Source organism: Mesoplodon mirus (assembly GCF_964341445.2).
Source record: "Mesoplodon mirus genome assembly, chromosome: 20".
Lineage (NCBI taxonomy): Eukaryota > Metazoa > Chordata > Mammalia > Artiodactyla > Ziphiidae > Mesoplodon > Mesoplodon mirus.
Genome location: NC_138996.1, coordinates 30,772,856 through 30,794,913, shown reverse-complemented (window position 1 = coordinate 30,794,913; position 22,058 = coordinate 30,772,856). Strand labels below are relative to the sequence as shown.

At 53.3% G+C, this 22,058-nt stretch overlaps 1 protein-coding gene across 3 annotated transcripts in view; it reads right to left on the bottom strand.

Annotated features, from left to right (window-relative positions):
- The window catches only part of ARHGEF10 (Rho guanine nucleotide exchange factor 10), an 88,117-nt gene that overhangs the window by 23,449 nt on the left and 42,610 nt on the right, over positions 1-22,058 (bottom strand). For all 3 annotated transcript variants that reach the window (XM_082608790.1, XM_082608792.1, XM_082608791.1), the window contains 12 exons: positions 21,598-21,675; positions 21,191-21,370; positions 19,378-19,494; positions 17,249-17,341; positions 14,223-14,393; positions 12,575-12,720; positions 11,678-11,859; positions 3,549-3,664; positions 3,038-3,165; positions 2,764-2,864; positions 1,284-1,405; positions 452-538 (listed from right to left, as the gene is read on the bottom strand). In XM_082608790.1, coding sequence (XP_082464916.1) covers positions 452-538; positions 1,284-1,405; positions 2,764-2,864; positions 3,038-3,165; positions 3,549-3,664; positions 11,678-11,859; positions 12,575-12,720; positions 14,223-14,393; positions 17,249-17,341; positions 19,378-19,494; positions 21,191-21,370; positions 21,598-21,675 — 1,521 coding nt within the window. The remainder of the gene's footprint in view (positions 1-451; positions 539-1,283; positions 1,406-2,763; positions 2,865-3,037; positions 3,166-3,548; positions 3,665-11,677; positions 11,860-12,574; positions 12,721-14,222; positions 14,394-17,248; positions 17,342-19,377; positions 19,495-21,190; positions 21,371-21,597; positions 21,676-22,058) is intronic.

The window sequence follows — 22,058 nt, the reverse complement described above, 5'->3', positions numbered from 1 at the left end:
AGGAAAAAGAAAAGAGAGAAATGTTTTAATGCCTTAGAATTCGACACCTTTTCCAAAAGTGATCAGCCCCCTTTCCTGTTTGTGACCCCATGTTTATAAACACAATTTGAGACACATCAGCCACTAACAATGAGCTATCGGACCACTCAAATCTGTCATTTCTCATCTCATTAGCTGTGGATATGGATTCTTCGTGAACTTGCATTAAAAACAAACAAAAGGGGCTTCCCTGGTGGCGCACTGGTTGAGAGTCCACCTGCCGATGCAGGGGACACGGGTTCATGCCCCGGTCCAGGAAGATCCCACATGCCGCGGAGCGGCTGGGCCCGTGAGCCACGGCCGCTGAGCCTGCGTGTCCGGAGCCTGTGCTCCGCAACGGGAGAGGCCACAACAGTGAGAGGCCCGCGTACCACAAAAACAAACAAACAAAAAGCAGACAAAAGCATCTTACCCACAGGAAACCATGAGCCGTGGAAAACGAGTCTGGCTGATTCTCATTATTTAGGTAAGGCTCAGGATTATAAACGGCACATTCGATCTAAAGGGGAGAAAACAACCAAAGGCCTGAATTTAAAATGGGCCTCCAAGGAGGCAGAAGGCACGTCTTACACGATGACAGCGTCCTGACATAAACCACAGCAACTCCAAAGGCTAAGAGAGGGAAAGATCGATGTTATGAGTCTCAGAAATTTGCTTTTTAGAAGCAACACCTAAGTGTGCTCCGGGTAGCTGCAGCTCTGGGTTAAGGCCACACCGACAGGGCCCTTGCCTCTACCGGGGAGCAGGCTCTGCCAGCGGGAATGGTCCCCATCAGCTGAGGGAGCTCCAGGGAAGCCCAGGTTCCAGGACTGAGTGTCAGCCAGAGACCAAAGTGAGAAAGAAAAATGTGTTTCTTAGAGAAAGACACACCCACACGTCTCTGCAGTCTGTGTGGACACCGGCCGCAGTGCTTGAGTCCACTGCACAGGGACACTGACAAAACGCCACCCGCAGACGGGGTCTGCTTCAGCCAAGAGTGGGCAACATGCTTCAGGCCACTGGAAGGTCTCCAATTATGACCACGTGGAAGCCGAGCTGTCCAGCGAGGGGCACGGAACTGCCGGACCTGAGCCGTGGGGCCTGATCGCAGGGCCTCGGAGGAAGGCCCAGCACTGGCTCCGAAGAGCAGCCTCTGGCTTCAAACCACCACCCTCCTAAATGACTTCTGCACAAACGGGCCCTGGAGGGGCCACGCCCAAGGCTGCCCCGGCACCCCTTCCTGGTAACCGCCCTCCGCCCATCACCTTGAACTCCTGCTGCTTGGCCACGGTCACGGGCATGTGTCCCACGAGGAGGGGGTGCCTCTCTTTCTTGATCTGATTCCCGTCGTCCTCCACGTAGAACCAGCCCAGATGGTTCTCTTCCTCTGTGCCCGCGCGGGGGAAGGGAACAGAGGTGGGCGACGAGCACAGGCCCGGGGGCAGGGGGAGAGTCTGGCCCCTACTTTGGGTAAGACTGGAGAACTGAGCGTTTTCCTTCTGGAAAATAGCACAGCCTCTTCTCACGGGGGAGGCTACAGACTTGCGGCTTTATGAGGTAAGCGCTCTGGCCCGAGTCTAATGGACGCCCACCGCCCCGTTCTCGCCTTGTGGACCAGCCATCGGCTGGGGGCGGGGGCACCGCGAACCATCAAAGCGCAAACCACCCGGGTCTGGTCTGTTTTCCTCTGTCCCTTTTTCAAACTAACTGAGACGTTTAGATTCAAGCACCAGGGACAGTGAGAAGTTCTCTAACATGGCACAAAACCATGGGCTAAAAAAGTACGACGAAGTGAAGAAATGTTTTACTACAAAGCAAGTCGTCCGTCTCAGCTTTGAAAACGTGACGCATCTGAAGATAAATGGGAGCTTATCCTCAGAGCCTATCTGTGTCCCTGTTCACGGGGTCACCCTGAACCTGGCCTGATACACCACTGAGTCATTCAGGGAGGGAGGGAGCCCTGTGCCGAGGATCACAGGCCATCCTGCCACCAGCCTCAGATCACAAGGCCTATTTCTCTTCCGTATTTTATTTTCGGTTAACATTTCGGATTGTTTTGCACCTGAATGAGAGTTTTACACACACATGGATGCAGGACATCCCCGTGTTCTGAGTAACAGACCTGTGTGTAAATAACATCCATGTATCTTATCCCACCCACCCATCTATGTAAACGTTTGATACACGGATCAAAAGAAGGCAAGGCTAAAGGGATGTAGGGACAAGAAAATAATCAGAGTCACTCCCATCTCTGATAGGACCACAGGACTTATTTTTCATGCTTAGAGGGTCTTCTGGGACAATTCGGTCCACTCCTGTGTCACCTGATAGTTTCTTTGAGGTTTATTTCACAGGTGAGGGGTGAGGAAACAGGCTGAGATGAACCATCACTTTCTCATCCCATGGGCCAGACCCAGGGCTGGGTCCTGCCTCACAGGCCACAGACTCAAAGGGCTTTCACTTGGGTTGAACCAGCTCAATGAATACTAATGTTTTGTTATAATAAAAGTGAGTCTTTTTCCCTACAACCCTTACATTATAACACAAACGTCTTAAAAATCACCGCACTAGGGTTGATTTTTCCCACGTGGAAACATTCTTTCAGGTGAATGGATGAACCTGTTGTAAAGTTTACTGCTCAGCCATGACCGTATCCTCTTGGGCGTGCATTTCATCACAGAATAGGAACGGACACTGTGTCTTGTCTGAACATGCCTCACTTAGCTGCGATCAGCTGGCTCTTACCTAGGGCGAGCTTGGCCATCTGCAGGTTGTTGATCCAGGACTCCTTGATGGCAGCGGTGAAGGTATTGAACACGGCAGTGAAGAAAGTCGGCCGGCCGGACCTGCCGGGGAGAAGAAAAGACAATGCATTCCACGCAATGGGCTCCATCGTGTGAAACCCAGTCACGGGGCCTGCCCCTCAGATACAATCCCCAAACCGCGAAGACATGCACGTCATGACAAAGGGCCCTGTTCTTAGCGCTGGCCCGGAGGCTCCCTTCCGACGTTTACTGACTTGTCCTGCTTCCCCGGGAGCTGTAACTGGATCCGACAGCAGTCGGCCGCTCTGATCTCCTCTTCCTTCTTCAAAATAAGTCTCTGTAAACCCGAGGTCCAGTCGTGGGCTACCGACTGGTTCAAGTTCTAGGAAGGAAATACACAAGCACACGTAAAGATGTTAATAAGACAGGACCATCCCGAGGGAGAGAAAAAAAGTGATGCTGAGACATGAAAAACCCAGGGAGACCAGTAACACTCATCTGATCAGGAAAAAAGCACCCTTGGGAGGCAGGTCACGTGGTGCAGGGACATTCCTAAGGGAACTGAGACTCAAGTCAGCCTCCGGATGAACAAAAGTTATACCAAAAGCGCTTCACCTTCTCCGAAATAGGAGAAAATACACGATCAGATCGATTCTTAAAGTAACATCAGTTCTCGCTTTTGGCAGAACTGGGAAGTGGGATCACATGCTGACAACGACTTAGAAATTAAAAGAGAATTTTAAGCCAAGTGGCTTCGACTGTTACCTGATAGTTTCCTTTGAGGTTTCCAACCAGTTGAGTGATTTGACCGATGACATTTAAGTCATGCAGCAAGTTTTGTAAGTCTTGATACAGCTGCCCCGGCCCCATGTAAACTCTGTCTGCAAAATAAGACAACGAAAAGAGCACAAATCTCAAGCGTGTTCATGCCGGGGCTTGAGGAAGGAGACACATGAAGGGAGTCTAGTTCATCCAGATTTTTCTAAAAGTGAACGTTTTCAAGTAAGTAGATGCTTTTCCCTTTCCGACCTTTCATTTTGACCTAATTTTACACTTTACAGAAAAGCTGCAACAGCACAGAGTTCCCTGCACCAGGTCTTGGATGTTAAGCTCATAGAACCACAGAAGCATCGCCCAAAGCAGGAACTCACGTTGCTGCACCACCAACCAGCGTGGGCTCTACTCAGACCTCACTGGCTTCCCCACGGAGGCCAGTTTCCCAGGGACCCAGAGGCGGGTCCCACGACGCATGAAGCTGTCACGCCTCCTTAAGTCTCCTCCAATCTGCTAGGTCAGTGCCACAGGCCATCTCTCCCTCATGACCTTGACATTGTTGAAGGACGCTGGTGAATTAGTCCATCGGATGAGTCACAACTTGTAGTTTCAAAGCACTGTTGATGTAATCACTATTAGTAAAAGGTCCCTGGTCTCTAGAAATGACCTTTAATCGCAACCAAAGTTTCAACAACCGCGCCCTTCCCAACGCCAACGTGAGCGCCCCAGTGAGCCTTCTTTAAACGCTTTTTTAAAACGATGGGGAGGAAGCCTGCAATGAGCTGGGTGGGTGCACAGGCTCCCAGCGCCCGCGAGAACAGCACCCACCGCTGACTCGGGCTGATCATTTAGCCAAATGATCTAAGTCTGGGGGGACATTAAGCAAGCGGTTAGCACACAAAGAGCTCTGAAGCTACTGGAGGGTTTCGGGGGTGAAGTGGGTGGATGGTAAGGATGGTGACTTTCTTTTTTTATTTTTATTTTTTGCGGTACACGGGCCTCTCACTGTCGTGGCCTCTCCCGTTGCGGAGCACAGGCTCCGGACGCGCAGGTCAGCGTCCATGGCTCACGGGTCCAGCCGCTCCGCGGCATGTGGGATCTTCCCGGACCGGGGCACGAACCCGTGTCCTCTGCATCAGCAGGCGGATTCTCAACCACTGCGCCACCAGGGAAGCCCTGGATGGTGACTTTCTACGCACCTCAGTGTAACTCCTGCCTGACCGGTGGAGTCATCTGGAAGCCCTGTGTGAGCAGCCATCCCAGGGGGACAGTGCAGAGATTTGGAGCTGATTTAGAACTCTGCCTTCTGTGTCTGTAACCAAGAGGATCGTAAATGAATAGGTACCTGGAAAGCCTCTTTACTCTTTATCAGAGAGTAGGTAAAGTGCAAGGTTCACACAGAGACGGCAGAACAAGAAAGAAAAGGAAGGAAGGAAGGAAAGCATGGATTCCTCTGCGCAGCTTCTGAACACAGGGACGCCCCAGAGGTGGGCGGATGGTCCTCGGTGTGACAACAAGAAGGGCCCGGGCAGCCCCAGGGCAGCCGCACTCAGACTCCTGGGTCACCAGGAGCCTCCTGCCGACCCAACACACTGGACTGATGCCGTCCACCGCCCGGCCCAGCCTGTCCAAGCAGAGGGAGGGCGGGGTGGGAGCCGGGGAGCACGAGGCCCAGCGTCCAGGGTGGTCTAGAGTCACGTGTCGGAGCAGAGAGGTTGGCAGGCACCCGGGACAGGCTCTGGAGACAGGGAAGGACAGGAAACGGGAGGTCACAGGACTGGGCCTGGCTCCTCCTTAAAGCTGCGTTCACGAGGCCCCACCAGCCCCATCCTATCTCATCAAGGATAAAACCAGCGCTGCCTGAGTCACCCCAGCCCCAGAGGGAGAAGAGGCCGTTTCCTGGCGGGTTAGAGAATCTCCCTTATCAGGACTAGACTTTCTCTGCCTTTACCCGACGTGAAAACATCTCAAAGTGCACACATGTGGTGAGTGTCAGAGATGCTTTATGGAAGGGCATGCTGGGGACACAAACACACAGACAGCAAGTAAGATGCTAATGAACCCAGAGGACGCGCATGGAACACCACAGCATCCACTCAAGTCACACAAAACAGAACAAAGAGCTGTCACTCTTTTCCCAAACGCTACTTTCAGTTCAGGAAAGAATCTCTTTTTCTGGCTAAATTCATATAAACAACAGATCTGCAAATCAAGATTTTTGTAGGGTGGATTTCCCACCATCTGGTCACAATGCCCAGCACCCTGGGTTTCTGGGAGCAGACGGCTTCTCACTGCGCCCGTCTCCATGGAAACCCCTGCAATTTGGCTCGAAAATTCAGGGTTTGAAAGCTAAGTGGAGTCCATGTGGCCAAGGAAACAGCAACACTGTCCAGAGACTCCCCGTGGTGCGGACTCAGGCCCCGGCGGGTGTGGACCGGCTACAGCTCTGAGGCCGAGGCCCCTGTGTCACACCAGCCACCTGGGTGGTGGGAGAGTCCGGGGCCGGGGGTCTCCAGGCAGGAGGCGTGGCGAGGAGGAGTAAGCGGGGTACGGAGACACTGCAGACGGAATCCAGCCCAGAGACAGTGGGCGGTCCTGGGGTGGCGAGGGGGACGCAGGGCGGGGGCTGAGTAAACACCCCACTGAACGAGAGAGGCAGACCTGCCCCACCCAGCAGTCAGCAGGCCTCGGGACAAGCTCTCCTTTCCAGAACTTTCCTTTCATTCAGAAAAGTTTGATATCTTACAAATCAAGGACCTTTTACCGAGGAAGAACGGATTGTTAAAAGTTACACACCTTCAGGGCACAGTCTGGCGACTGGATACGCACACGTCTGTGGGAGCCTCTCTCCCACCCTCCCGCCTGGACCGCGCGGTGGCCTCTGCCCGGCAGACCAGCCCCCGCCGAGCACCCTGTCCCTCTCGGGCAGCTGCTTCCGCCTGGGGAACACATTTCTCTGCTTCCTCTGATGGCGAGGCTGGTGCCTACAAAGGAGCCCGGGTCTAACAGGGAACTTTCCCTCCTTTTCCTTCCAGAACGGGGTCGACCCAAAGTCGCATCTGCAGCTGAAAGAAAGGTTGACGCCCTGCAGAGCGAGCATCAGCTCTGGGCCTGGACCCTGGGTCCAGGGCCCCCCCGTCTGCCTCTGAGAAGCAGCAGAGCTGGCCTCACGTGCAAGGTTAAAGCCGACCCCACGCAGGTGTCACTCCTGTTTGTATCATGAAGAGCACCTCCTCCCTGCCCCTGAGCACTTGCTTCTTGTTTATTCTTCGCACTTTTGTCTTCAGCTGGGTTCACTTCTCCAGTCTTCAGTTTTATCTGCCCTTCTCCCACCCCGGCCTCTGCACTTGACTGTGGAGACCCTCCCTCCATCCCCAGAGGGGCTCAGTCCTCCTCATCCCCTGCAGGGATGCTGCTCCCTGGAGTGTAAGGATGCTTAGGTCTCTTCCAGCTTTTTTTTTTTTGGATGTGGACCACTTTTAAAGTCTTTATTGAATTTGTTACAATGTTGCTTCTGTTTTACGTTTTGGTTTTTTGGCCGAGGAGGCATGTGGGATCTTAGCTCCCGGACGGGGGATCGAACCCGTTCCCCCAGCATTGGAAGGCAAAGTCTCAACCACTGGACCACCAGGAAAGTCCCTCTTCCAGCTTACTTTTAATCATGGCAGTAGCCCCCTCCCTCGTTCCTGAGCTGCTGTACCCACTGCCCCGGCTTCCCCCTTCACAGCCAGATGGCAGGGATCCGGGCACCTGTGTTAGATTTCAGCCTACAGAGGGCACGCAGTAAATGCTTCAGGATGGGAGGTGACACTGGTCCAGGCAGGCTGTCAGGCTGGCCTCCCATTCTCTCTGCAAAGTTCCTGATGGCAAACAAGGGCCCCATTTCCAAACAGGGGCGCCTGGCTCCCTGGAACTGCCATCTGTTCCCCTGCAGGCTGCCGGCGGGGGGTGGGGGGCACAGGGCAGACCACCGCCGACACACACGTCAGCGCCATGTCCACCACGGTTCTCCCTGGCCTGCATCCCTGCCCCACGACAGGAAAGCTCCACAGCTGGACGCTGGTCCAGCCGCTCAGCGCCCCAGAGCCCAGGCCGGTCCTGTGCCCCTGCAATGTGTCTCACTCTGCGACAAAGAGGCCCAGCTACGCGTCTGGCTTTTACTGCCCATTTTAAGGATTAAGTAAGAAGTGGAGAGCCAAGGGCACGATTTTTACAAGACGGCATGTGTCAGTATTTGCACATGAAAAAGTGCTTCCCTTGAAACCAGATCTAGCTGCTTCTCACCTGTTGAAATGTCTCAGGAACCTCTCCTTGGGAAGCGTTTGCTGCTGGGTGGTGAAGGTTTCTCCTTCTTATGTATGTGACTCTCTGAGGGTCCGGCAGCTCATCCCCCCAAGGCCCCTGCGGAGCTGGCACTGTGGCCACGGCCCCTCACACCCTCCACGGCGCCCATCTGGCACAATTCCTTGCAAACTGGGGGCGCTTTAGGGCCCACTTGTGGGAATGAAATGAAGAAAACACTCTACAGCGTCACCTTATTTCTGGCAAAAGGGAAATTTATTTTCTAATAAACCCACCTCCTGAGAAAGCGTGGAGCAGGGTGAAAATAAGATGCTATTAGCACAGAATTTTGCAAAGTCAGTTCCCAGGGTTGGAGGCTTAAACCAACCCAGGGAGCCCAGCTTGCAGGGCCCTGCACTAGAGGTAAACGTTTAAGACCATCACGTGTCACAACTCAAGGACACGGAGGGTGCAAAGCAAAGGCACGCAGCAGGGGCCACGCTGTCTCCACCGCTGAGTAACAGACCCAATCTTGCAGCACTGAGCTTCAGAACAGAGTCGTTCAAACAGCAGAACAGTCACATGAATATCAACGGGGAACAGGACTTCTAACTTAGCTGACGGGGCTTGAGTCCCATCTTCCAGCACATACAGAATTAGCAAACTTTAGTTTGTTAAAAACCACTTTTTTTTAATCTAGAAGGCATTTTGAAAACCATCTACTCCACACTCTCCTTTCACAGCTCAGAGCTAAAAATTAAACCCACTTTAAGGATGAGGAAACTACAGAGGCACGCACTCAACCAGGATCCCAGGCAAACATCTGCGCCCACGGCGCTGACTGCGTCTGCCAGCATCGCCCCTGATCGCCAGACTTGGTACCCAGAGCATCCTGTCCCCCGCCCCCAACCCCCGCACTGTCTGTCCACTTGGCACCTCGACTGGTAACACCCTGCACTTAAAATGGGTGAACTGTGTTCATCTGTATCATTTTTGGGGGGATTCCGCATATAAGCGATATCATATGATATTTGCCTTTCTCTGACTTACTTCACTCAGTATGACAATCTCTAGGTCAACCAGAGGGAAAGAATCGGGGGGAAGGATCGTTAGGGAGTCTGGGATTGACATGTACACACGGCTGTATTTAAAACAAATAACCAACAAGGACCTACTGTGTAGCACAGGGAACTCTACTCAATATTTTGTAATAACCTATAAGGTTAAATCTTACAGGGAAAAGAACAGATATATGTATATGTATAACTATCACTTTGCTGTACACCTGAAACTAACACAACATTAGATTGTTCATCAACTATACTCCAAAATAAAATAAAAAGTTTAAAAGAAGCAACATGTAACTAGGACTATTAAGAGTTTCGGACAACGTGAACACCAGGATGGGCAGTGGCTCTGCGAAGCGCCCTTCCCAGGACACCTGGACCAAGAACATGTCCTCCCCGGGACTCTCCCCACCTGGATACCTGCACCAAGACACCAGCCAGTCAAACTCCCACTGTCACAATCTGCTGATGATACAGACCTGTTAAGGGACGAATGGGCACCTTAATTCTTTCTCCTCAAGAAGCCAGCATTGCCTAGACATTAACAATCACCTTCAGTCTGATCTCCTTTATTCCAAGAGACAGATATTTTACTGTGTTACCAGCAACTGTTTTGTTTTCCTTCTCTGACCTTAGCCTTTGTTCTCCTGGCATCCGACCACACATGTAATGGAAACCATAAGAGTAAGAGGATCCTGGGATGGAGACGGATCAAGGGCCCCCGATTCTACAGCAACTTCTCAGGTCTTAAGGTCTATTTGGGGACCACTCAGTGGTCTCGGTCCGGCCTTTAAGGACTTAGCAGTATCACCAGTTGTAAAGCCAGAGTGAGCAGCTAGATAACCTGGAAGCCAAGTTCTCCCTAAACTCAGAATGAAGAAAAAGATGTACTCTACAGAGTGACACACTTTCTTTTGATGGACAATGCGGACTACGTATCTGCATCTGCCATAGCTGACAGGAGCTCGTGACGACATCTAGGGCTCAAATGCAGCAGTAAACTTAGTCCAGGTTCTTTCTTGCGTGTAATGTTTTACAAATTAAGTCATCCTGCTTTCTGCTTTTTAATACTGCTGACTTGAATCTTATTCTAAGTTGGCTCAGTACGAACCATAAATTAGAAGTGGAACGTGAGAATGCAGTGTTCCCTGTAACACAGCATCTATTTCATGGATCGAAGGCATCCTTGGAGATCTGAACACAATGAGACAATCTTGATCACAGATCCACCTTGGGATTGCTTCCATCGTAATACACACAAAGGCATTATTTTTGTTCACAAAACCAAGACATAAATAGGATTTGCTATACTTCCAAGTAATTTAAACGGATTTTTAAGAACATTTAACACACAAAATCTTCACGTGGCTCTTACTAAGTAAAATTTTAATCAATCAAGTCAACTGGGAGACCACCTCTCCCTCCCGCCCTTTCCCACTCTGTCCCCCTCCCAAAACCACTCCTCGGCTGGTCCCTCCTTACAAAAATCTGTGATACAGTTTGGTATTTCGATGGTTAGTTGAGACGGTATGCACGTTATTTAAACAGGAGCATGATTTTTTCATTAGCAATTCAGGAGTTCAGGAGCATGTGCTCAAGGAACTAGCATCCCAAGCAGACACCAAACCACAAGACCGTTAACATCAGGCGAAGAAGAAGCACGAACAATAAAAGAGACGCCCCATCAGATGGGACCCAACAGTCACCGCGACCTGTTCCTGTAAACCCAAGTGAACGTGCAAGTTCGCTCAGAAAAGCTGCACCTTTCAAAAGCAGCCTCCTTCTGCACGTGTCAGAAACAACACAGTCTAAAAGGTTATTGAACGCACTCTTTTTTTTTTTTTTTTTTTGCGGTATGCGGGCCTCTCACTGTTGTGGCCTCTCCCGTTGCGGAGGACGCACAGGCTCAGCAGCCATGGCTCACAGGCCCAGACGCGCTGCGGCATGTGGGATCTTCCCGCACTGGGGCACGAACCTGTGTCCCCTGCATCCACAGGCGGACTCTCAACCACTGCGCCACCAGGGAAGCCCCACACTTATTTTTAATATTATAAATTTAAATATAACGGCTCATTTTATATATAAAACAATTTATGGAAAGTTCCCATTCACTGTACTCTTAAGTGTTCCACAATTCAGGGGCCGAGGCCAGTGAGTGAGTAAAATTCAGCCAGGCTTTACTTGGATAAAAACAAGCAAAACAAAAAGAAAACAGAAGAAGAAAGTGATGATTATGACACCAAGTTCAAAATCTAGAATCTTCAGACCGTTTAGTAACAATAACTGTATTATAAGACTGTTGAGCAAGTGCTGGGACCCTCTTCCCCCGATTCTCTGTGAAAGGCACAGGCGGGCACCACCTCCGTGGAGACCGAAGGGGAAGGGGCGGCTGAGACCACCACCCAGGCCCACGCTCTCTGGGACCTTCTCTGCATCCACTCAACGCGCCCTCCGGAGAGAGCAGGGCCCCTGCCGCAGCTGCTGGCGGGAAGCGCAGGACAGGACGCGAACCAGGAAGAAGGAATGCATCCCAAGGGCAGGGCCCCCGCCCCCGGACCCCGACAGGGACAGGCTCAGAGAGGAGCCTCCCGGCCGGCACGTATGTCCATGTGCGCCAGCCAATGTTAAGCACAGGCTCTAGGACTGTGTCACCCGACAGATTTACCGTCTTAACCAGGTCTCCTGACACGGTGAGGGGCTGAGGACCGAGCAGGTTACATCAGAGCTATGGCGGCCCCAGACCTGCAAGCGCGTCCGAGATGCATCACTCACTTGGCTTGGTGCCGGCCACCACTGCCAGGCTCTCGGGCGCAGGCACCACGGGACCCCTGCCATTCTCCCCCGCGCCCTCGCTGCCGCCGTATTCTATCACTTCCACGTGCCCGAGAGGGACGCTCCACTTCAACAAATACCTCTGGCCGGTCGATGTCAGGGCACCGCTGTCATGGGAGGTGCTGCAAGGGGCAGAAACCCTCGTGTCAGGCACAGCCAAGGGGTCAGTCACGGGACGCCTCATCCCTTGGAGACTCGAGAGAGACGCCTCTGAACTGCGGGCCTGAGTGCTTCTGGCGTTCTCACCAGGACTGACCATGCGGTTCCACAGTGGGTTTTCACAGAGAATAAATATACCCAAATTTTATAAGAAAAGCCATCAAAAACATATTTATAGAGAAGCAACTAATGAGAAAGGATTTGAAAGATGATACGGACAGGAACCATAGCTGATTCAGGATGGCTAGAAACGGAGTTCGGTTCAGTTTCCAGCTCTGACATCTGCCTGACGTTTACAGAGAAAACCCACCCACACGCCCCTCAGCTCCACCAGCAGTGAGTCAGGGACCCTCCCTGGACTCATGCAAGTCACAGGGCGAGAGGCTGAGCTCTGCATACACATCTGTCCAGAGTGAAGGGGAATTGAAGGCCCCGCGGGGCCGTGCATCTTACTGGACACTGACCTACTGTGCGCTGACCTGCCAGGTGCTGACCTACTGGGTGCTGACTTACTGGGTGCTGACCTACCAGGTGCTGACCTGCCGGGTGCTGACCTACTGGGTGCTGACCTGGTGGGCGCTGACCTACTGGACGCTGACCTGCCGGGCGCTGACCTACTGGGTGCTGACCTGCTGGGCGCTGACCTACTGGGCGCTGACCTGCCGGGTGCTGACCTACCGGGCGCTGACCGTGGCGCACATGAGCACATCATTCAGCATGAAAAGCCGGCGCTCCTTGGTTTTCACGATCTCCCCACGGTCGTTGTAGACGGTTTCTATCACGTCGTCAGAGCGGACGAGGTAGCGACTCCCGCTGCTGAGAAGCTGGACGTTCAAAGACCACCGAGAAAAAGAAGAACAATGAGAATGAAGCCTGGCAAAATACACGCGCAGACGTCAAGGTTTTACGGATTCTTTTTCCTCTACAGATAATCCCTATATCCCCAATCACGCTTCGTGCACGTATGGCATAGAGTTCAAAAAGTGGCTTTTTTTAAAGGAATCTACACAGTGGCAGGGATCTAACTTCCTTACGCGAGCAGTTTCTCTGGCTATGAGATGCTGACGCAGCCACGAGGGCTCCGCTGGTTTTCACCTGTCACTCAACGTGCTCTCTTTCAGTGACTCCTTGGAATACACGCTCCAACCCTTACAGACGGTCACCCCAACCTTTCTGTTACTTATTAGGACACCGTATCAACCGGGAATGTCTGTAAGTGAAAGTCGTTATTCTGTGATTTTACTTTTCCCAAGGACGGCATACGGAAGAAAACATCCTGACTGCTCATGGTTGGCCATGTTTTACTTCTCTGAGCCAAACAAAGTACTCTTAGTTCTCTGGAAAGTGGCTTCATAATTATTAATAAAGTGACATAGGTCATACAGAACTTATTTTAGCCGTTCAGCCCAGCAGGAAATCCGGAGTCCTTGGCCCAGACGTCCACACTGGCCGGCCGAGCTCACGGGGATGAGGCTGCATCCTCACTAGCGCAACAGTAAGAAATGTGTCACCGCCGAGGGCCCTCGGACTGTCGGGGGTTCCCAGACATTCGGGTACCATAGGGAAGCAGGATTTTAAACGACATGAACCACCTCGAGAATATCAGTGAAGGGAATTTTCTGCTTATAAAAATTCCTGTACAAATCCTTTGGAGAATCAGGGAAAACCTAAGCTTAAAACATATGACAATAAAGTTCTTGTAGTTAAATCACTGGATGTCAGTATCCAGTAGGAAAGTACCCCTGCTGACAAAACAAAATTATTTAACACAGCTCGTATCCATTAACCTCTTCCTGTGGAGTAGAGCTTCAGATAAAAACGGCAAAGCCTATGTGAAATTGCATTATGGTGGCAGGAAAATGGCTTTGTCAATATGAAGCTGGGGTACAGCTTTGCTGAGGAACTGCTTGCACGCTGTGTTCTGCGTTCCTGCTTCATGATAAATACAGCCCAGTCCACGCACCGTGGATACAAGTAAGAATGCATGTGAATATCTATGCTTCAAGTAGGACTAAGATGAAACACTGCATTTTGAAAGTAAAATTCGGCTAAAAGAGCGGCTCTTAACCTTTTTGGGGTCCTGGGTCCATTTGAGGACCTAGTCAATTTGCGAGCCCCTTTCCTGAGAAAACGCACAGACTACGAAGGCTCTGTGCACATTGTGCAGCGTTCGCGACCCCGAGGCTCTCCATGGAGCCTCAGTCAAGGACTCTGGGCCAAGGGACTCGCCGACAGGTTCCAGGAGGTTAGTAATAAGTGGCTCAGACAGCGAAGGCTCATTAGCACGAGGCAGAACAGCCTCTGCGCGGAGTGGAAAACTCTCCACCTTGTTCAGGTACCGCTCGTTTATGGCGTTGGCTATTTGTTTGATTTCGCAGCGTTGATCAGCGTCCCTCTTCCTCTCGTTTAACTTCTCTGCAAGTGTTTCAAGCTCCGTCAGCGCCATCTGGAGGGGCAGCCGGTCGGGGTGTCCTCGGGGCGTGTTCTTCAGCATGTCCTTGAGGAGAAACAAGGCAGAGGGGAGGCGGACGTGTGACGCGGGGGTGGGCGCAGCGGGCGGTCACCACGCACCCCCGCCGACAGCATCCCGTGACTCTGGCAGCCAGAGGCTGGCCCTGGCATCCGCTGCTTCTGGGGAATAAAGTAAGCCCTGGGAAAGGGTAACTAACTCAGTGAGTCACAATTTGGCTGAACGTTCAAAGCTCCTTTTGCAAAAACAAAACCGCCTTATTAAACGGGGATGGGAATGGAAACAAGACACCCGTTTCCAGGAAGGGACCCATCCCTACTGCGAGCTCGCCAGGACCTCAGAAAGCTCTGCTCGCTGGTAACGGTCAGGCTGCTGCTCTCAGCGTGAGCCAGACCAGTGGACCCACAGACGGCCAGAGTCCCCTTCCCGCCGGCGGGTCTGCGTCCTGAGCGCCCGGCTCTGAGCCGTTGGTTTGGGCGGAGCGTGGAGGCACTGCAGGAGTACAGCACGGGCACCGACGGCACCGCGGGCGTGGTGAGAGCCAACTCCAGGCTCTGAGTCAACTTTCGAGGGGGACGTCTAAGCGCCGGGTGCAGTCACCTGGCCGGCTTCGCAGAGGAGGGCGAGCAAGACCAAGGCCTCCCTGCCCGGCCCACCCGGCCCACCCGCCCCCGGGAGCTTCAGCAGCAGAGCCCTGTCTTTTTAAGCTTCCTGTTCTCTTCGGTCTGGAAAGAACTCGCCTAACGATCGCACATTCCCCGTTTGAATGAACAACACACACTGCTCCACGCGATGGTTTCCCTGTGAACCACATCAAACCCTACAAGGCAAAATGAATCATCTTCACGGGAGCTCTGGTACCAGCAGGGCAGCTAGGTCGTGCCCGCCCGGATCCCAGCACCATCTGCAGAACCAGCGCCGCACGTGGACGGACAGCTGAGCGGAGGAAAGGGGGGTGCGCGGCGGCTGCCAGGCTGTTACTTATTGGGGTACAATACGGGGGAGGAGAACACGGGAGTCGGGATAAAGACAAAGGCTCCTGGGGGACCACGTAGTGGAAACCGGCAGGCCCAGAAAAGCCAGGGCCACAGCCTGATCCCGAGCTCTGGGGGACGGCTATAGGGTCCTCGCAACTACAGGTGACAGGCCCCGAGAGCTAAGGAGGGTCAGGTGTGGTGAGACGCGGAGAGGCAGGGGAGCGGCTGGGGGTCAGAGGCACGGGCCCCTCCACGCCGCCCCCCTTCACCGCCCCCTCGGCGCACGCGGACGCAGCAGGGCTCGGAGCTCGGCGGGAGGGGAGCGCCTGCCCCATCTTCCACCCACTCCTCTCCGGGACCAACTCCCAGGAGCACCTCACCCACAGAGCGGGGTCCCTGCACGCAGACCTGTACGTACCTCTGACGTACGGAACTACAGAAGTGCAGACACGGCCCCTCTCTGACGCCGACCGCGTTCTCCTAGGAACCGGCCCTGCTCTGTCTGAGCCCCCTGCCCCTGTGAACTGCCTGCGCTCAGACAGCAGGAGGGACCGAACACCTGCCCGCGGGAACCGCGTTCACACAAACCTGGGACCAGCCGTCTGGGTGCTGTGCCGCCATCAGGCTGGGGTGAAGGCTGTTTTCTGCCCTGGAGGGTCGGGGGCTGGCACCCAGGTGGTGCGGGGGTGGGTGGGATGGGACGAGCTGTACAGGAAGCTCTAAGGAACCCGGGAAGGGCCAGGCCAAGCGGCCGCAACTGTCCACGAGGACGTGTGCTTAAACCAAAAGCCTGGAGTCTATCGTAACTGGATTCGGACTTTAAGAATTTTCATCTGTTCCTGCTCAGCAAACTGGAACATTTAGAGGTAAGTAAAAATAAAAATAAAAGGAAGGAGCAAACTTCTTACAAGAAGCAATTTTTAAAATTTGGAGCCGTGTGACGGGTGGGCCCAGCGAGGCCTCAAGGCCTTTGATGCACCCTCCCTGTCCCTGGGGATGATTTCACGGTTCACCTTTCATCACTTTTAATGACCCGGCGAGCCAACAAGTCGCCTGATTTAACTATAGAAACGAGCTGAGTGTTCACTGAGAAACCGGAAGAGGCGGAGGCCACTGCAGATCCTCCTGGGAAATAACCGATTCAAACGCCTGACGCTCATCTAAGGAGGGTGAGCCCTGAGCCCCCACGGCGCGCGGGTCCCAGGTCTCGGGGGCCTGACAGCACATCACACGGCAGGGCAAGGCCCTCCTGATCCGACGATGCTTTATATCTGCGCTCAAAGCCAGTTCTACTCTAAATCAACGCACGTACCTGAGAATTCTTAGTCTGAAAAAACACAGGGTCGGAGTATCTGGGAAATCTCTCTGCGCAGCTCCCGCTCTCCAAGCAGCGGGCCGGCTCCGCGGCTGACCGGCGGCTTTCTGGGCCTGCCCCTCCCCTCTGGGCACACACCTGACCCCAGAGCAGGACCCTGGACATCTGGTGTCTACCTGCCTGGTGACCAGCCCGCCTCCCCCAGTGCACGAGCGTGTGTGGTTAATGAAAACTCACTCGGCTTTGCCCCAGTTCAGGTCCCTGGCCCGGGGCCCCTAAAGCCCTCGGAATTTCCTGAGTGATGGGGGGAGGGGCGTCTGGTGTTCATAACAAGTCTCTCTCACACCCCCAGAGTCTATGCTGATGAGGGGGGTCCCGACGGGCCCAGGAGAGGAGCTCAGCACGGGCGGGGGCCAGAGGGACCGGCAGCTGCAGGCTGGGGTCTCGCTGCCCCCGGCCCTGCCCTGATGTAAGCGACCCGGGAGCGGGGGCAGCTGAGAGCCTGCCGTCTCCACGAGGAGATGCTTGGTCACGGAGGGACGGACGACGGCAAGACGGGACCACTGGCCGAATCGCGCAGGAGGCCTCACCTGGAGCAGCAGGATGAACTGCGGGAACCTCTGGATGGGCTTCATCATCAGGCTGTGCAGCGTGACGCGGTCAGGGCTGGCTTCCTGGCACTGCTGCGGGGTGACAAAGGGCCAGCACTCGCGGCTCCCGCCTGGACGCAGCCCCCGGGGGGGAGCTCGCACCTCCTCCCCTCTATGGAGAGGCTGCCTCCAGACCTGCTCCGAACACCTTCTACACCTCATACACCGCCAACGCACACTGACGTCATTCAGTCTGCAGCGAGCCCTGGCTGGTTTCTGAACTGGAAGCTTCAATGTTTTTATTTGATGTTTTAAGAGCCATTTATGAGCTAATTTCAATACTCTAAGAGTCAAACTAGTTTCTAAGATTCTACAATCACAACAAAGTGCAGCTACAAAAAAAAAAAAAAAAAAGAAAGAAGAAGAAAGTGACAAAATCCTAAATTGGAGTAGCACGGGCCCCTAAAGGCACCTGCCCTGCACCTGGGGCACAGTCCCTGCGGCTGCCACGGCTTGTCCTGCATTGGGACAAACCTCCCCACTTCAGCCCTCGCTCTGCCGTGGAGATTCGGGGAGCGGCTGGGGCGTGTCCGTGTCCTGGCAAGTCTCCCCAGGGGAGGCCAGGGGGAAGGGAGTCCAGGGCCAGGCGCCCCCCTCCCTCCGCAGGGGAGGCGTCTCTGGAAGGAGGGGATGCCCCAGGCTGACCATTTACAAACTGGGGAGGAGTCCCCAGCTCTCTCCAGCCGAGGGGCCACATGGTGCAGAGCCTGGAGCCCGGCTTGACCTTGTGGACACCAGGCGCCTGGGGTAGGACAGGGGACTGGATGGCCTGCCTTCCCAGGCCGCCGGGGGCTGGCGGCCTGACGGTGGGGCTGCGGTGGCCTCCTGTCAGGTACTGTTGGCACCAGCAGGACCACAACAAACTCCTCAGAAAAAGTAGACTTTTTTTTTTTTTTTTTTTTTTTTTTTTTTTTTGCGGTGCGCGGGCCTCTCACTGTTGTGGCCTCTTCCGTTGCGGAGCACAGGCTCCGGACGCGCAGGCTCAGTGGCTGTGGCTCACGGGCCCAGCTGCTCCACGGCACGTGGGATCTTCCCGGACCGGGGCATGAACCTGCATCCCCTGCATCGGCAGGCGGACTCTCAACCACTGCGCCACCAGGGAGGCCCAGAAAAAGTATACTTTAGATCATCCCGTGTTTCCTTTCTCCTGCTGTGACAGGGGAAGGCCAGAGCGCCGACCGCAGCTTTCCAGAGTGGGGTCGAGCTAAGGACGGGCCACCTCCACCCGGGTCCTGCCTCAGTGGGAACCACCATAGCACATGAGAGGGAGGGGTTGTAGCTCAGCCTAAATAAGCCTTCACCCTGGGCGAGGATACCCCCCAGGGTTCACTGTGCAGGTGGTAGAACCTTCCAAGAACACAGTTCAAGTAACAGGAACAGGCTTTGGTCCCAGGTCGTAATGCAAACCGGAGCCTCAGGCAGATGAGACTCCGGCCCCGGGGACTCAGTCTCTGAAGGGGAACTTTATCCTGGTTCCACGGGCGGCGAGCCCTCCGGGCACGTTTACGTCCCAGCCTGTGACGGGCGTCTTCTGACGGGGATGCCGCTGATTCAATGTCACCCATCAAAACCCACCGGGGACTCTCCACAGCTGCCCTTCCCGGGAGGATGGGGAGCCCCCCACCCGATGTCAGAGGAGGAACGGACCATGCAGCCCCCCTACCCACTGCGGGGGCTCATCTTTAGGGGGTCTGCTCACTGCCTGACCCAAAGAAGCCAAGGAGCCCCTGGCCGACTCCAAAGGCCCCTTCTAACCCTGTGCTGAGCAACAGCTGGCCGCCTGGTTTGGGGTCTGAGCTCCACTTTCTGACCCCTCCCACCTATCCACATATGTCTAAGGATGTGCAAATGAAGGTTATTTTCAAAAAGCTATGTTGTCACTAAAAACCTCATCATCCTTTCCAGCATTGATCCAACACCTAGGGTCCTGCTGTTGCTAAAATCTTTACAATAAATAACATTATACATTTAGAGGGAAGGTTTGGTGAAATTTCACTACAAAGTATTTTGACATCAAACCTGTTATCAGAGGGTGATAAAACACACAAAAAAATGTTTTAAGTGCCTACCTTTAAAAATTCAAGGAAAGCAGGTTTTGTAGCACACGTTTTCTTAAGGATGGCCACAGCTGTGCTAAAATTATTCACATATTCACTGTAAGCATCCAGCACCATGGACTTAGAAAACTGAAATACAAGAGGAAATTGAGAAATGTAAATAATGCAGAGTCCAACTGCTTCCTCCCCAAGCTTAACAATAAAAGGGTGGAAACCGTGCCAACGATAACCTCTCGGTCACTGTGATGTTTTCATGGGATAAACTTCACTATGACTGTGTGTGATCACTGTTTTCTTTAAGCAGACTTGCTAGGAATTTTTCAACAGCTGGCTGATCTTATTTGCCAACGCTCTTTAAGGCTGACCTGCTCAAAACTGTGGCAGTTTGGGTTTCAGTTAAGAAATGTTCCTGACTACAGTCATATAAAGATGGTGTTTACAGACATCCTCCTTTAAATTCCTGCTGGCTGGCGCACTGTGGATTTCACCTCCAGGACAGAATGTCCTGCACCTCAGCATGTGGGGGTCCCAGCATCCTGGCCTGACCATCCCCTTGAGATGCTCAGGGGAGGACAGCTGACTGCACCTGTTTCCCCAGGCTGAGGGGCAATGCCACATAGGTCCACTGCCCAATTTTCCCAGAAGCGCAAAGGTTTCCAGAGGCAGAGACATTGGCCTCACTCCCTTTTATTCTTTCTAAGATCCCACACATTCTTGAGGATGGACAGCGATTCCCGTAAGTAGATGTGGGGCCACTTAGAAAAGAAATGCTTTCATCTAAATTATATATTTTTAAGAAAGATTTTCTTCTACATTAAAAAAATGTTCCCAAGGTGAACATGTTAAGAAGGATAGACTAAGAGTTGAAACTAATATATAAAATAGGCAGAAATGCCATAAAAAAGTAAATGTCCAATATCTCTTTTTTGTTTTTCATAAAGATCACTGAAGGCAATTATGCAAATTAATTTTAGTAAGAACTCTCTTTCCACGTTATGTTCAAAGCATACTTTATATACCTCATTAAGCACACGCACAGAATATATAGAAAAAAGGTTTCACGTATCACATTACAGCATTCCTCTAAGTATACGGACACTTAAAAATCTTTCAAGCTCTTGTCCCTTGACAGCACTGCCCTCAATCAACTTCAGAATCCCTCTGCTACCTCTAGATAGGAAACTAGCCAGTCCACAGTGTGGACGATTCACAAATGGGCTGAAGATAAATGGCTCAGACCCACCCAGTGCTGGAGCTCGGGGCTGCGGCGGCTCCTGCTGGGAAAGGTCAGTGCAGCTGTGGGACCAGCTCATGTCCCCTCGCGTCCTGTGTCACCGCGGGGCCCGGAGGCTACGTCCGCACAACGGGCCCCCAGGTCAGGGAGCACAGGGCTGAGGGAAACAGGTGGCTATCTTCCCACAAGGCAGTTCCCAGGAGGGGTGAGACCCTGTGAGGGCTTAAAGCCGACAACCCCACAAAACCGTTCACAAGCAGGGCCCTGACTCGGTGACGAAACCATCGTCAAATTGCCTGTGATGCCTCCCAAGCTTGACGGTGTGTACCCTGAAGTGTTCCAGGGGCAGCTCCACCGGAGCCTCTGGACGTTTCTCTCTACATCCTTCCCCTGGGCACACACGCGTGCTCAGCTTCCCGGCCTCAGACAGGCCCCCGCGGAGAGCTCCGCAGTGTGGGCCGGGGTGCTGTGGGGTGCAGCTGGGCTCGGGCCGACAGGACACCCACCCACCCTGAGGCATCCGTGGGAGAAGGGAGGGGCCCTGAGCCCAGGGGAGCCCTGCAGGCCCTCTGGGCACACCGGCTCGGTTACCGAGGCCACGAAGACGTCTCCGATCATCTCCACCGAGTCCCACTCGGCCACGCGGCTGGCCAGCGCAATCTGGAACATGCAGTGGTACTGCAGGACCTCCTTGACCCGGTAGAAGACCGTCTTCAGCTTCCTCTCGCTCAGGATCTTGGGCTCCATCTCAGACAGCGGCTTCTCGTATTGCTGAGGCAGAAACGCACAAGGACGGCCCAGGCTTTTCCCAGGGTTCACGAAGGAACACAGAGAAACTCACCTGTGCAACTACGGTTGTGTCCAAACAAACCACGCAACTTTTGATGTCAATACACAGACACAATTCTCAGATTCTTTTAAGAATTTTGCCAATTTGAGTATTTTATAATTCATAGGTTCACGAAACATATCCATTATACAATGTGGCATTTAGATACCTCCAAAATCCTCGTAAGAGCATCCACGTAGCTCTTTTCACTGTCGACAACCGAACCCAGAATATATCTTCTTACGACCTGTTGAGAATTTGAAAAGACAACAGTCAAAACCTGCCTCAGGGCTTCCCTGGTGGCGCAGTGGTTGAGAGTCCGCCTGCCGATACAGGGGACACGGGTTCGTGCCCCGGTCCGGGAAGATGCCACATGCCGCGGAGCGGCTGGGCCCGTGAGCCATGGCTGCTGGGCCTGCGCGTCCGGAGTCTGTGCTCCGCAACGGGAGAGGCCACAACAATGAGAGGCCCACGTACCACCAAAAAAAAAAAAAAAAAAAAAACCTGCCTCAGAAAACACAACAGATAAATTTGACTTCTGTTGAGGCTTGTGGACAAAAAAGTTTTTTGTTTTCAAGACAGTACATAAATGAAAACTCCCAAGGCCTTAAAATATATTAGTGCATTAAC